The sequence below is a fragment of the Trichomonas vaginalis genome (assembly GCF_026262505.1).
Source record: "Trichomonas vaginalis G3 chromosome Unknown ctg_60, whole genome shotgun sequence".
Classification (NCBI taxonomy): Eukaryota; Parabasalia; order Trichomonadida; family Trichomonadidae; genus Trichomonas; species Trichomonas vaginalis.
Genome location: NW_026529148.1, coordinates 1 through 13047, shown reverse-complemented (window position 1 = coordinate 13047; position 13047 = coordinate 1). Strand labels below are relative to the sequence as shown.

Here is a 13047-nt window from a genome sequence, read left to right as displayed (position 1 = left end):
GAAGTTTGGCTATTTCTCTATTATTATAAAATGCTGCAAATGAAGAGCGGTTTTTCCATCATTATCTTTTTCATTGATATTTATACCATGCGAAATAAGAAGTTCGGCTGTTTCTCTACTATTTTCTAGTGCTGCATCAAAAAGAGCGGTTTTCCATCATTATCTTTTTCATTGATATTTATACCATGCGAAATAAGAAGTTCGGCTGTTTCTCTACTATTTTCTAGTGCTGCATCAAAAAGAGCGGTTTTCCATCATTATCTTTTTCATTGATATTTATACCATGCGAAATAAGAAGTTCGGCTGTTTCTCTACTATTTTTAGTGCTGCATCAAAAAGAGCGGTTTTTCCATCATTATCTTTTTCATTGATATTTATACCATGCTAAATAAGAATTTCGGCTGTTTCTTATCTATTAACGTGCTGCATGAAGAGCGGTTTGTCCATCATTATCTTTTTCATTGATATTTATACCATGCGAAATAAGAATTTCGGCTATTTCTCTATATATATAAAATGCTGCAAATGAAGAGCGGTTTTTCCATCATTATCTTTTTCATTGATATTTATACCATGCGAAATAAGAAGTTCGGCTGTTTCTACTATTTTCTAGTGCTGCATCAAAAAGAGCGGTTTTTCCATCATTATCTTTTTCATTGATATTTATACCATGCGAAATAAGAAGTTCGGCTGTTTCTCTACTATTTTCTAGTGCTGCATCAAAAAGAGCGGTTTTTCCATCATTATCTTTTTCATTGATATTTATACCATGCGAAATAAGAAGTTCGGCTGTTTCTTTACATTATTATAATGCTGCAAAATGAAGAGCGGTTTTTCCATCATTATCTTTTTCATTGATATTTATACCATGTGAAATAAGAAGTTCGGCTATTTCTCTACTATTATAAAATGCTGCCTCAAAAAGAGCGGTTTGTCCATCATTATCTTTTTCATTGATATTTATACCATGCGAAATAAGAAGTTCGGCTATTTCTCTACTATTATAAAATGCTGCCTCAAAAAGAGCGGTTCTTCCATCATTATCTTTTTCATTGATATTTATACCATGCGAAATAAGAAGTTTGGCTGTTTCTCTACTATTTTGTGCTGCATCAAAAAGAGCGGTTTTTCCATCATTATCTTTTTCATTGATATTTATACCATGCGAAATAAGAAGTTCGGCTGTTTCTTACTATTATTTAATGCTGCAAAATGAAGAGCGGTTTTTCCATCATTATCTTTTTCATTGATATTTATACCATGCTAAATAAGTTCGGCTGTTTCTTTATCTATAAACTGCTATGAAGAGCGGTTTGTCCATCATTATCTTTTTCATTGATATTTATACCATGCGAAATAAGAAGTTCGGCTGTTTCTCTACTATTTTCTAGTGCTGCATCAAAAAGAGCGGTTTTTCCATCATTATCTTTTTCATTGATATTTATACCATGCGAAATAAGAAGTTCGGCTGTTTCTCTACTATTTTCTAGTGCTGCATCAAAAAGAGCGGTTTTTCCATCATTATCTTTTTCATTGATATTTATACCATGCGAAATAAGAAGTTCGGCTGTTTCTTACTATTTTAGTGCTGCATCAAAAAGAGCGGTTTTTCCATCATTATCTTTTTCATTGATATTTATACCATGCGAAATAAGAAGTTCGGCTGTTTCTCTACTATTTTCTAGTGCTGCATCAAAAAGAGCGGTTTTTCCATCATTATCTTTTTCATTGATATTTATACCATGCGAAATAAGAAGTTTGGCTATTTCTCTATTATTATAAAATGCTGCCTCAAAAAGAGCGGTTTTTCCATCATTATCTTTTTCATTGATATTTATACCATGCGAAATAAGAAGTTCGGCTGTTTCTCTACTATTTTCTAGTGCTGCATCAAAAAGAGCGGTTTTTCCATCATTATCTTTTTCATTGATATTTATACCATGCGAAATAAGAAGTTCGGCTGTTTCTCTACTATTTTCTAGTGCTGCATCAAAAAGAGCGGTTTTTCCATCATTATCTTTTTCATTGATATTTATACCATGCGAAATAAGAAGTTCGGCTGTTTCTTTACGATTATTTAATGCTGCAAAATGAAGAGCGGTTTTTCCATCATTATCTTTTTCATTGATATTTATACCGTGTGAAATAAGAAGTTCGGCTATTTCTCTACTATTATAAAATGCTGCCTCAAAAAGAGCGGTTTGTCCATCATTATCTTTTTCATTGATATTTATACCGTGTGAAATAAGAAGTTCGGCTATTTCTCTACTATTATAAAATGCTGCCTCAAAAAGAGCGGTTTGTCCATCATTATCTTTTTCATTGATATTTATACCATGCTAAATAAGAAGTTCGGCTGTTTCTCTACTATTTTCTAGTGCTGCATCAAAAAGAGCGGTTTTTCCATCATTATCTTTTTCATTGATATTTATACCATGCGAAATAAGAAGTTCGGCTGTTTCTTTACTATTATTAATGCTGCAAATGAAGAGCGGTTTTCCATCATTATCTTTTTCATTGATATTTATACCATGCGAAATAAGAATTTCGGCTGTTTCTTTACTATATAAAGTGCAATGAAGAGCGGTTTGTCCATCATTATCTTTTTCATTGATATTTATACCATGCGAAATAAGAATTTCGGCTATTTCTCTATTATTATAAAATGCTGCAAAATGAAGAGCGGTTTTTCCATCATTATCTTTTTCATTGATATTTATACCATGCGAAATAAGAAGTTCGGCTGTTTCTCTACTATTTTCTAGTGCTGCATCAAAAAGAGCGGTTTTCCATCATTATCTTTTTCATTGATATTTATACCATGCGAAATAAGAAGTTCGGCTGTTTCTCTACTATTTTCTAGTGCTGCATCAAAAAGAGCGGTTTTCCATCATTATCTTTTTCATTGATATTTATACCATGCGAAATAAGAAGTTCGGCTGTTTCTCTACTATTTAGCTGCATCAAAAAGAGCGGTTTTTCCATCATTATCTTTTTCATTGATATTTATACCATGCGAAATAAGAAGTTCGGCTGTTTCTCTACTTTATTCTGTGCATCAAAAAGAGCGGTTTTCCATCATTATCTTTTTCATTGATATTTATACCATGCGAATTAAGAAGTTTGGCTGTTTCTCTACTATTATTAGTGCTGCATCAAAAAGAGCGGTTTTCCATCATTATCTTTTTCATTGATATTTATACCATGCGAAATAAGAAGTTCGGCTGTTTCTCTATTATTATAAAATGCTGCAAAATGAAGAGCGGTTTTCCATCATTATCTTTTTCATTGATATTTATACCATGCGAAATAAGAAGTTCGGCTGTTTCTCTACTATTTTCTAGTGCTGCATCAAAAAGAGCGGTTTTTCCATCATTATCTTTTTCATTGATATTTATACCATGCGAAATAAGAAGTTCGGCTGTTTCTCTACTATTTTCTAGTGCTGCATCAAAAAGAGCGGTTTTTCCATCATTATCTTTTTCATTGATATTTATACCATGCGAAATAAGAAGTTCGGCTGTTTCTTTACGATTATTTAATGCTGCAAAATGAAGAGCGGTTCTTCCATCATTATCTTTTTCATTGATATTTATACCGTGTGAAATAAGAAGTTCGGCTATTTCTCTACTATTATAAAATGCTGCCTCAAAAAGAGCGGTTTGTCCATCATTATCTTTTTCATTGATATTTATACCATGTGAAATAAGAAGTTCGGCTATTTCTCTACTATTATAAAATGCTGCCTCAAAAAGAGCGGTTTGTCCATCATTATCTTTTTCATTGATATTTATACCGTGTGAAATAAGAAGTTCGGCTATTTCTCTACTATTATAAAATGCTGCCTCAAAAAGAGCGGTTTGTCCATCATTATCTTTTTCATTGATATTTATACCATGCTAAATAAGAAGTTCGGCTGTTTCTCTACTATTTTCTAGTGCTGCATCAAAAAGAGCGGTTTTTCCATCATTATCTTTTTCATTGATATTTATACCATGCGAAATAAGAAGTTCGGCTGTTTCTTTACGATTATTTAATGCTGCAAAATGAAGAGCGGTTCTTCCATCATTATCTTTTTCATTGATATTTATACCATGCTAAATAAGAATTTCGGTTGTTTCTTTATCTATATAACGTGTTGCTTTATGAAGAGCGGTTTGTCCAATATTATCTTTTTCATTGATATTTATACCATGCGAAATAAGAATTTCGGCTATTTCTCTATTATTATAAAATGCTGCAATATGAAGAGCGGTTCTTCCATCATTATCTTTTTCATTGATATTTATACCATGCGAAATAAGAAGTTCGGCTGTTTCTCTACTATTTTCTAGTGCTGCATCAAAAAAGCGGTTTTCCATCATTATCTTTTTCATTGATATTTATACCATGCGAAATAAGAAGTTCGGCTGTTTCTCTACTATTATTCTAGTGCTGCATCAAAAAGAGCGGTTTTCCATCATTATCTTTTTCATTGATATTTATACCATGCGAAATAAGAAGTTCGGCTGTTTCTCTACTATTATAATGCTGCAAAATGAAGCGGTTTTCCATCATTATCTTTTTCATTGATATTTATACGTGTGAAATAAGAAGTTCGGCTATTTCTCTATTATTAAAATGCTGCAAAAAGAGCGGTTTGTCCATCATTATCTTTTTCATTGATATTTATACCATGCGAAATAAGAAGTTCGTATTTCTCTATATTATAAAATGCTGCAAAAAGAGAGCGGTTTTGTCCATCATTATCTTTTCATCATGATATTTATACCATGCGAAATAAGAAGTTTCGGCTGTTTCTTCTATTTATAAAATGCTGCAAAAAAGAGCGGTTTTCCATCATTATCTTTTTCATTGATATTTATACCATGCGAAATAAGAAGTTCGGCTATTTTCTCTATTATATATGTGCTGCTAAAATGAAGAGCGGTTTTCCATCATTATCTTTTTCATTGATATTTATACCATGCGAAATAAGAAGTTCGGCTATTTCTCTACTATTATAAAATGCTGCCTCAAAAAGAGCGGTTTTCCATCATTATCTTTTTCATTGATATTTATACCATGGAAATAAGAAGTTCGGCTATTTCTCTACTATTATCTATGCTGCCTCAAAAAGCGGTTTGTCCATCATTATCTTTTTCATTGATATTTATACCATGCGAAATAAGAATTTCGGCTGTTTCTTATATTTTAGTCTGCTGCAATGAAAGAGCGTTTTCCATTTCAATCTTTTTTCATTGATATTTATACCATGCGAAATAAGAAGTTCGGCTATTTCTCTATTATAAAATGCTAAAATGAAGAGCGGTTTTTCCATCATTATCTTTTTCATTGATATTTATACCATGCGAAATAAGAAGTTCGGCTATTTCTCTACTATTATAAATGCTGCTCAAAAAGAGCGGTTTTCCATCATTATCTTTTTCATTGATATTTATACCATGCGAAATAAGAAGTTCGGCTATTTCTCTACTATTATAAAATGCTGCCTCAAAGAGCGGTTTGTCCATCATTATCTTTTTCATTGATATTTATACCATGCGAAATAAGAAGTTTCGGCTGTTTCTTTATCTTATTAATGCTGCATGAAGAGCGGTTTTCCATCATTATCTTTTTCATTGATATTTATACCATGCGAAATAAGAAGTTCGGCTGTTTCTTACTATTATTTAATGCTGCAAAATGAAGAGCGGTTTTCCATCATTATCTTTTTCATTGATATTTATACCATGCGAAATAAGAAGTTCGGCTTTTCTCTATATTATAATGCTGCTCAAAAAGAGCGGTTTTCCATCATTATCTTTTTCATTGATATTTATACCATGCGAAATAAGAAGTTCGGCTATTCTCTACTATTATAAAATGCTGCAAAAAGAGCGGTTTTCCATCATTATCTTTTTCATTGATATTTATACCATGCGAAATAAGAATTTGGCTGTTTCTCTACTATTTTCTAGTGCAAAAAGAGCGGTTTTCCATCATTATCTTTTTCATTGATATTTATACCATGCGAAATAAGAAGTTCGGCTGTTTCTCTACTATTTTCTAGTGCTGCTCAAAAGAGAGCGGTTTTTCCATCATTATCTTTTTCATTGATATTTATACCATGCGAAATAAGAAGTTCGGCTGTTTCTCTACTATTATCTAGTGCTGCATCAAAAAGAGCGGTTTTTCCATCATTATCTTTTTCATTGATATTTATACCATGCGAAATAAGAAGTTCGGCTTTCTCTATTATTATAAAATGCTGCATATGAAGCGGTTTTTCCATCATTATCTTTTTCATTGATATTTATACCATGCGAAATAAGAAGTTCGGCTGTTTCTCTATTATTTAAATGCTGCAAAAAGAGCGGTTTTCCATCATTATCTTTTTCATTGATATTTATACCATGCGAAATAAGAAGTTCGGCTGTTTCTCTACTATTTTCTAGTGCTGCTCAAAAAGAGCGGTTTTTCCATCATTATCTTTTTCATTGATATTTATACCATGCGAAATAAGAAGTTCGGCTGTTTCTCTACTATTTTCTAGTGCTGCATCAAAAAGAGCGGTTTTTCCATCATTATCTTTTTCATTGATATTTATACCATGCGAAATAAGAAGTTCGGCTGTTTCTCTACTATTATAGTGCTGCATCAAAAAGAGCGGTTTTCCATCATTATCTTTTTCATTGATATTTATACCATGCGAAATAAGAATTTCGGCTGTTTCTCTTATTATATAAATGCTGCATGAAGAGCGGTTTTCCATCATTATCTTTTTCATTGATATTTATACCATGCGAAATAAGAATTTCGGCTATTTCTCTATTATTATAAAATGCTGCAAAATGAAGAGCGGTTTTTCCATCATTATCTTTTTCATTGATATTTATACCATGCGAAATAAGAAGTTCGGCTGTTTCTCTACTATTATAAAATGCTGCATCAAAAAGAGCGGTTTTCCATCATTATCTTTTTCATTGATATTTATACCATGCGAAATAAGAAGTTCGGCTGTTTCTCTACTATTATAGTGCTGCTCAAAAAGAGCGGTTTTCCATCATTATCTTTTTCATTGATATTTATACCATGCGAAATAAGAAGTTCGGCTGTTTCTTACTATTAATGCTGCTCAAGAGCGGTTTTCCATCATTATCTTTTTCATTGATATTTATACCATGCGAAATAAGAAGTTCGGCTATTTCTCTATTATTATAAATGCTGCAAAAAGAGCGGTTTTCCATCATTATCTTTTTCATTGATATTTATACCATGCGAAATAAGAAGTTCGGCTGTTTCTCTACTATTTCTAGTGCTGCATCAAAAAGAGCGGTTTTCCATCATTATCTTTTTCATTGATATTTATACCATGCGAAATAAGAAGTTCGGCTATTTCTCTACTATTATTGCTGCATCAAAAAGAGCGGTTTTCCATCATTATCTTTTTCATTGATATTTATACCATGCGAAATAAGAAGTTCGGCTGTTTCTCTACTATTTTAGTGCTGCAAAAAGAGCGGTTTTTCCATCATTATCTTTTTCATTGATATTTATACCATGCGAAATAAGAATTTCGGCTGTTTCTTTACGATTATTTAATGCTGCAAAAAAGAGCGGTTTTCCATCATTATCTTTTTCATTGATATTTATACCATGCGAAATAAGAAGTTCGGCTATTTCTCTACTATTATAAAATGCTGCCTCAAAAAGAGCGGTTTGTCCATCATTATCTTTTTCATTGATATTTATACCATGTGAAATAAGAAGTTCGGCTATTTCTCTACTATTATAAAATGCTGCATCAAAAAGAGCGGTTTTTCCATCATTATCTTTTTCATTGATATTTATACCATGCGAAATAAGCAGTTCGGCTGTTTCTCTACTATTATAATGCTGCAAAATGAAGCGGTTTTTCCATCATTATCTTTTTCATTGATATTTATACCATGCGAAATAAGAAGTTCGGCTGTTTCTCTACTATATAGTGCTGCTCAAAGAGCGGTTTTCCATCATTATCTTTTTCATTGATATTTATACCATGCGAAATAAGAAGTTCGGCTATTTCTCTACTATTATAATGCTGCAAAAGAGCGGTTTTTCCATCATTATCTTTTTCATTGATATTTATACCATGCGAAATAAGAAGTTCGGCTGTTTCTCTACTATTATTCTAGTGCTGCATCAAAAAGAGCGGTTTTCCATCATTATCTTTTTCATTGATATTTATACCATGCGAAATAAGAATTCGGCTGTTTCTCTATATTATAAAATGCTGCATCAAAAAGAGCGGTTTTCCATCATTATCTTTTTCATTGATATTTATACCATGCGAAATAAGAAGTTTCGGCTGTTTCTCTACTATTTTATGTGCTGCAAAAAAGAGCGGTTTTCCATCATTATCTTTTTCATTGATATTTATACCATGCGAAATAAGAAGTTCGGCTGTTTCTCTACTATTTAATGCTGCATCAAAAAGAGCGGTTTTCCATCATTATCTTTTTCATTGATATTTATACCATGCGAAATAAGAATTCGGCTGTTTCTTTACTATTATTTAATGCTGCATCAAAAGAAGAGCGGTTTTCCATCATTATCTTTTTCATTGATATTTATACCATGTGAAATAAGAAGTTCGGCTATTTCTCTACTATTATAAAATGCTGCTCAAAAAGAGCGGTTTTCCATCATTATCTTTTTCATTGATATTTATACCATGCGAAATAAGAAGTTCGGCTGTTTCTCTATATTATAAAATGCTGCAAAAAGAGCGGTTTTCCATCATTATCTTTTTCATTGATATTTATACCATGAAATAAGAATTCGGCTATTTCTCTACTATAAAATGCTGCTCAAAAAGAGCGGTTTTTCCATCATTATCTTTTTCATTGATATTTATACCATGCGAAATAAGAATTTCGGCTGTTTCTCTACTATTATAAAATGCTGCTCAAAAGAGCGGTTTTCCATCATTATCTTTTTCATTGATATTTATACCATGCGAAATAAGAAGTTTCGGCTATTTCTCTATTATATAAATGCTGCAAAAGAAGAGCGGTTTTCCATCATTATCTTTTTCATTGATATTTATACCATGCGAAATAAGAAGTTCGGCTATTTCTCTACTTATAAAATGCTGCTCAAAAAGAGCGGTTTTCCATCATTATCTTTTTCATTGATATTTATACCATGCGAAATAAGAAGTTCGGCTATTTCTCTACTATTATAAAATGCTGCCTCAAAAAGAGCGGTTTGTCCATCATTATCTTTTTCATTGATATTTATACCATGCGAAATAAGAAGTTCGGCTGTTTCTTTATTATAAAATGCTGCAAAAAGAGCGGTTTGTCCATCATTATCTTTTTCATTGATATTTATACCATGTGAAATAAGAAGTTCGGCTATTTCTCTACTATTATAAAATGCTGCAAAAAGAAGCGGTTTTCCATCATTATCTTTTTCATTGATATTTATACCATGCGAAATAAGAAGTTTCGGCTGTTTTCTACTATTATAAAGCTGCTCAAAAAGAGCGGTTTTCCATCATTATCTTTTTCATTGATATTTATACCATGTGAAATAAGAAGTTCGGCTATTTCTCTACTATTATAAAATGCTGCTCAAAAAGAGCGGTTTTCCATCATTATCTTTTTCATTGATATTTATACCATGCGAAATAAGAAGTTTCGGCTGTTTCTTTACTATATAATGCTGCATGAAGAGCGGTTTTCCATCATTATCTTTTTCATTGATATTTATACCATGCGAAATAAGAATTCGGCTGTTTCTCTATTATTATAAAATGCTGCAAAATGAAGAGCGGTTTTCCATCATTATCTTTTTCATTGATATTTATACCATGTGAAATAAGAAGTTCGGCTATTTCTCTACTATTATAAAATGCTGCTCAAAAAGAGCGGTTTTCCATCATTATCTTTTTCATTGATATTTATACCATGCGAAATAAGAAGTTCGGCTATTTCTCTACTATTATAAAATGCTGCCTCAAAAAGAGCGGTTTTCCATCATTATCTTTTTCATTGATATTTATACCATGCGAAATAAGAAGTTTGGCTGTTTCTCTACTATTTAATGCTGCATCAAAAAGAGCGGTTTTCCATCATTATCTTTTTCATTGATATTTATACCATGTGAAATAAGAAGTTCGGCTATTTCTCTACTATTTAAAATGCTGCTCAAAAAGAGCGGTTTTTCCATCATTATCTTTTTCATTGATATTTATACCATGCGAAATAAGAAGTTCGGCTGTTTCTCTACTATTATAAATGCTGCAAAAAAGAGCGGTTTTCCATCATTATCTTTTTCATTGATATTTATACCATGCGTGAAATAAGAAGTTCGGCTGTTTCTCTACTATTATAAAATGCTGCTCAAAAAGAGCGGTTTGTCCATCATTATCTTTTTCATTGATATTTATACCATGCGAAATAAGAAGTTTCGGCTGTTTCTCTACTATTATAAAATGCTGCTCAAAAAGAGCGGTTTTTCCATCATTATCTTTTTCATTGATATTTATACCATGCGAAATAAGAAGTTTCGGCTGTTCTTACTATTAATGCTGCATGAAGAGCGGTTTCCATCATTATCTTTTTCATTGATATTTATACCATGCGAAATAAGAATTTCGGCTGTTTCTCTATTATTATAAAATGCTGCAAATGAAGAGCGGTTTTCCATCATTATCTTTTTCATTGATATTTATACCATGCGAAATAAGAAGTTCGGCTATTTCTCTATTATTATAAAATGCTGCAAATGAAGAGCGGTTTTCCATCATTATCTTTTTCATTGATATTTATACCATGCGAAATAAGAAGTTCGGCTGTTTCTACATTATTTAATGCTGCAAAAAAGAGCGGTTTTCCATCATTATCTTTTTCATTGATATTTATACCATGCGAAATAAGAAGTTCGGCTATTTCTCTACTATTATAATGCTGCTCAAAAAGAGCGGTTTTCCATCATTATCTTTTTCATTGATATTTATACCATGCGAAATAAGAAGTTCGGCTGTTTCTCTACTATTATAATGCTGCTCAAAAAGAGCGGTTTTTCCATCATTATCTTTTTCATTGATATTTATACCATGCGAAATAAGAAGTTCGGCTGTTTCTTACTATATAATGCTGCAAAGAGCGGTTTCCATCATTATCTTTTTCATTGATATTTATACCATGCGAAATAAGAAGTTTCGGCTGTTTCTCTATATTATAAAATGCTGAATGAAGAGAGCGGTTTTCCATCATTATCTTTTTCATTGATATTTATACCATGCGAAATAAGAAGTTTGGCTATTTCTTTACTATTTTATATGCTGCAAAGAAGAGCGGTTTTCCATCATTATCTTTTTCATTGATATTTATACCATGCGAAATAAGAAGTTTGGCTGTTTCTCTACTATTTATGCTGCATCAAAAAGAGCGGTTTTCCATCATTATCTTTTTCATTGATATTTATACATGCGAAATAAGAAGTTCGGCTGTTTCTCTACTATTTCTAGTGCTGCATCAAAAAGAGCGGTTTTCCATCATTATCTTTTTCATTGATATTTATACCGTGCGAAATAAGAAGTTCGGCTATTTCTCTACTATTATTAGTGCTGCTCAAAAGAGCGGTTTTCCATCATTATCTTTTTCATTGATATTTATACCATGCGAAATAAGAAGTTCGGCTTTTCTCTACTATTTTAGTGCTGCATCAAAAAGAGCGGTTTTCCATCATTATCTTTTTCATTGATATTTATACCATGCGAAATAAGAAGTTCGGCTGTTTCTCTACTATTATGCTGCCTCAAAAAGAGCGGTTTGTCCATCATTATCTTTTTCATTGATATTTATACCATGCGAAATAAGAATTTCGGCTGTTTCTCTATTATTATAAAAATGCTGCAAAAAGAGCGGTTTTCCATCATTATCTTTTTCATTGATATTTATACCATGCGAAATAAGAATTTCGGCTGTTTCTCTATTATTATAAAATGCTGCAAATGAAGAGCGGTTTTCCATCATTATCTTTTTCATTGATATTTATACCATGCGAAATAAGAAGTTCGGCTGTTTCTTACATTATTATTGCTGCAAATGAAGAGCGGTTTTCCATCATTATCTTTTTCATTGATATTATACCATGTGAAATAAGAAGTTCGGCTGTTTCTCTATTATAATGCTGCTCAAAAAGAGCGGTTTTCCATCATTATCTTTTTCATTGATATTTATACCATGCGAAATAAGAAGTTCGGCTGTTTTCTTTACTATTTATTGCTGCAAAATGAGAGCGGTTTTTCCATCATTATCTTTTTCATTGATATTTATACCATGCGAAATAAGAAGTTCGGCTATTTCTCTATTTATTATAAAATGCTGCATCAAAAAAGCGGTTTTCCATCATTATCTTTTTCATTGATATTTATACCATGCGAAATAAGAAGTTTCGGCTGTTTCTTTACTATTTAGTGCTGCATAAAAGAGCGGTTGTCCATCATTATCTTTTTCATTGATATTTATACCATGCGAAATAAGAAGTTCGGCTGTTTCTCTACTATTTAGTGCTGCAAAAAAGAGCGTTTTTCCATCATTATCTTTTTCATTGATATTTATACCATGCGAAATAAGAAGTTCGGCTGTTCTCTTACTATTTCTATGCTGCTATGAAAGCGGTTTTCCATCATTATCTTTTTCATTGATATTTATACCATGCGAAAAGAATTCGGCTGTTTCTTACTATTATTAATGCTGCAAAAGAAGAGCGGTTTCCATCATTATTTTTCATTGATATTTATACCATGTGAAATAAGAAGTTCGGCTGTTTCTACTATTATATAAATGCTGCATAAAGAGCGGTTTTTCCATCATTATCTTTTTCATTGATATTTATACGTGTGAAATAAGAAGTTTCGGCTATTTCTCTACTATTATATAAATGCTGCAAAAAGAGCGGTTTTCCATCATTATCTTTTTATTGATATTTTACCATGCGAAATAAGAAGTTCGGCTATTTCTCTAATTATTTAAATGCTGCAAAAGAAAGCGTTTTCCATCATTATCT

The 13047-nt window shown here is 31.6% G+C and overlaps 8 pseudogenes across 8 annotated transcripts; all 8 read right to left on the bottom strand.

Moving 5' to 3' along the window:
• Window positions 1–1259: 1259 nt before the first annotated feature.
• Window positions 1260–2375, bottom strand: TVAGG3_1067210 (annotated as a pseudogene). Its single transcript has one exon. A coding segment is annotated over exon 1 (1116 nt).
• A 159-nt stretch (window positions 2376–2534) lies between these two features.
• TVAGG3_1067200 lies at window positions 2535–2945 on the bottom strand (annotated as a pseudogene). The gene has a single exon: window positions 2536–2945. A coding segment is annotated over exon 1 (410 nt).
• Window positions 2946–4118: 1173 nt separating this feature from the next.
• TVAGG3_1067190 lies at window positions 4119–4213 on the bottom strand (annotated as a pseudogene). The gene has a single exon: window positions 4119–4211. A coding segment is annotated over exon 1 (93 nt).
• A 152-nt stretch (window positions 4214–4365) lies between these two features.
• Window positions 4366–6625, bottom strand: TVAGG3_1067180 (annotated as a pseudogene). Its single transcript has one exon. A coding segment is annotated over exon 1 (2260 nt).
• Window positions 6626–6655: 30 nt separating this feature from the next.
• On the bottom strand, window positions 6656–7675 carry TVAGG3_1067170 (annotated as a pseudogene). Its single transcript has one exon. A coding segment is annotated over exon 1 (1020 nt).
• Window positions 7676–8954: 1279 nt separating this feature from the next.
• Window positions 8955–10401, bottom strand: TVAGG3_1067160 (annotated as a pseudogene). Its single transcript has one exon — window positions 8955–10399. A coding segment is annotated over exon 1 (1445 nt).
• A 164-nt stretch (window positions 10402–10565) lies between these two features.
• Window positions 10566–10968, bottom strand: TVAGG3_1067150 (annotated as a pseudogene). The gene has a single exon. A coding segment is annotated over exon 1 (403 nt).
• Window positions 10969–11840: 872 nt separating this feature from the next.
• Window positions 11841–12487, bottom strand: TVAGG3_1067140 (annotated as a pseudogene). Its single transcript has one exon — window positions 11841–12485. A coding segment is annotated over exon 1 (645 nt).
• Between the last annotated feature and the right edge of the window lie 560 nt (window positions 12488–13047).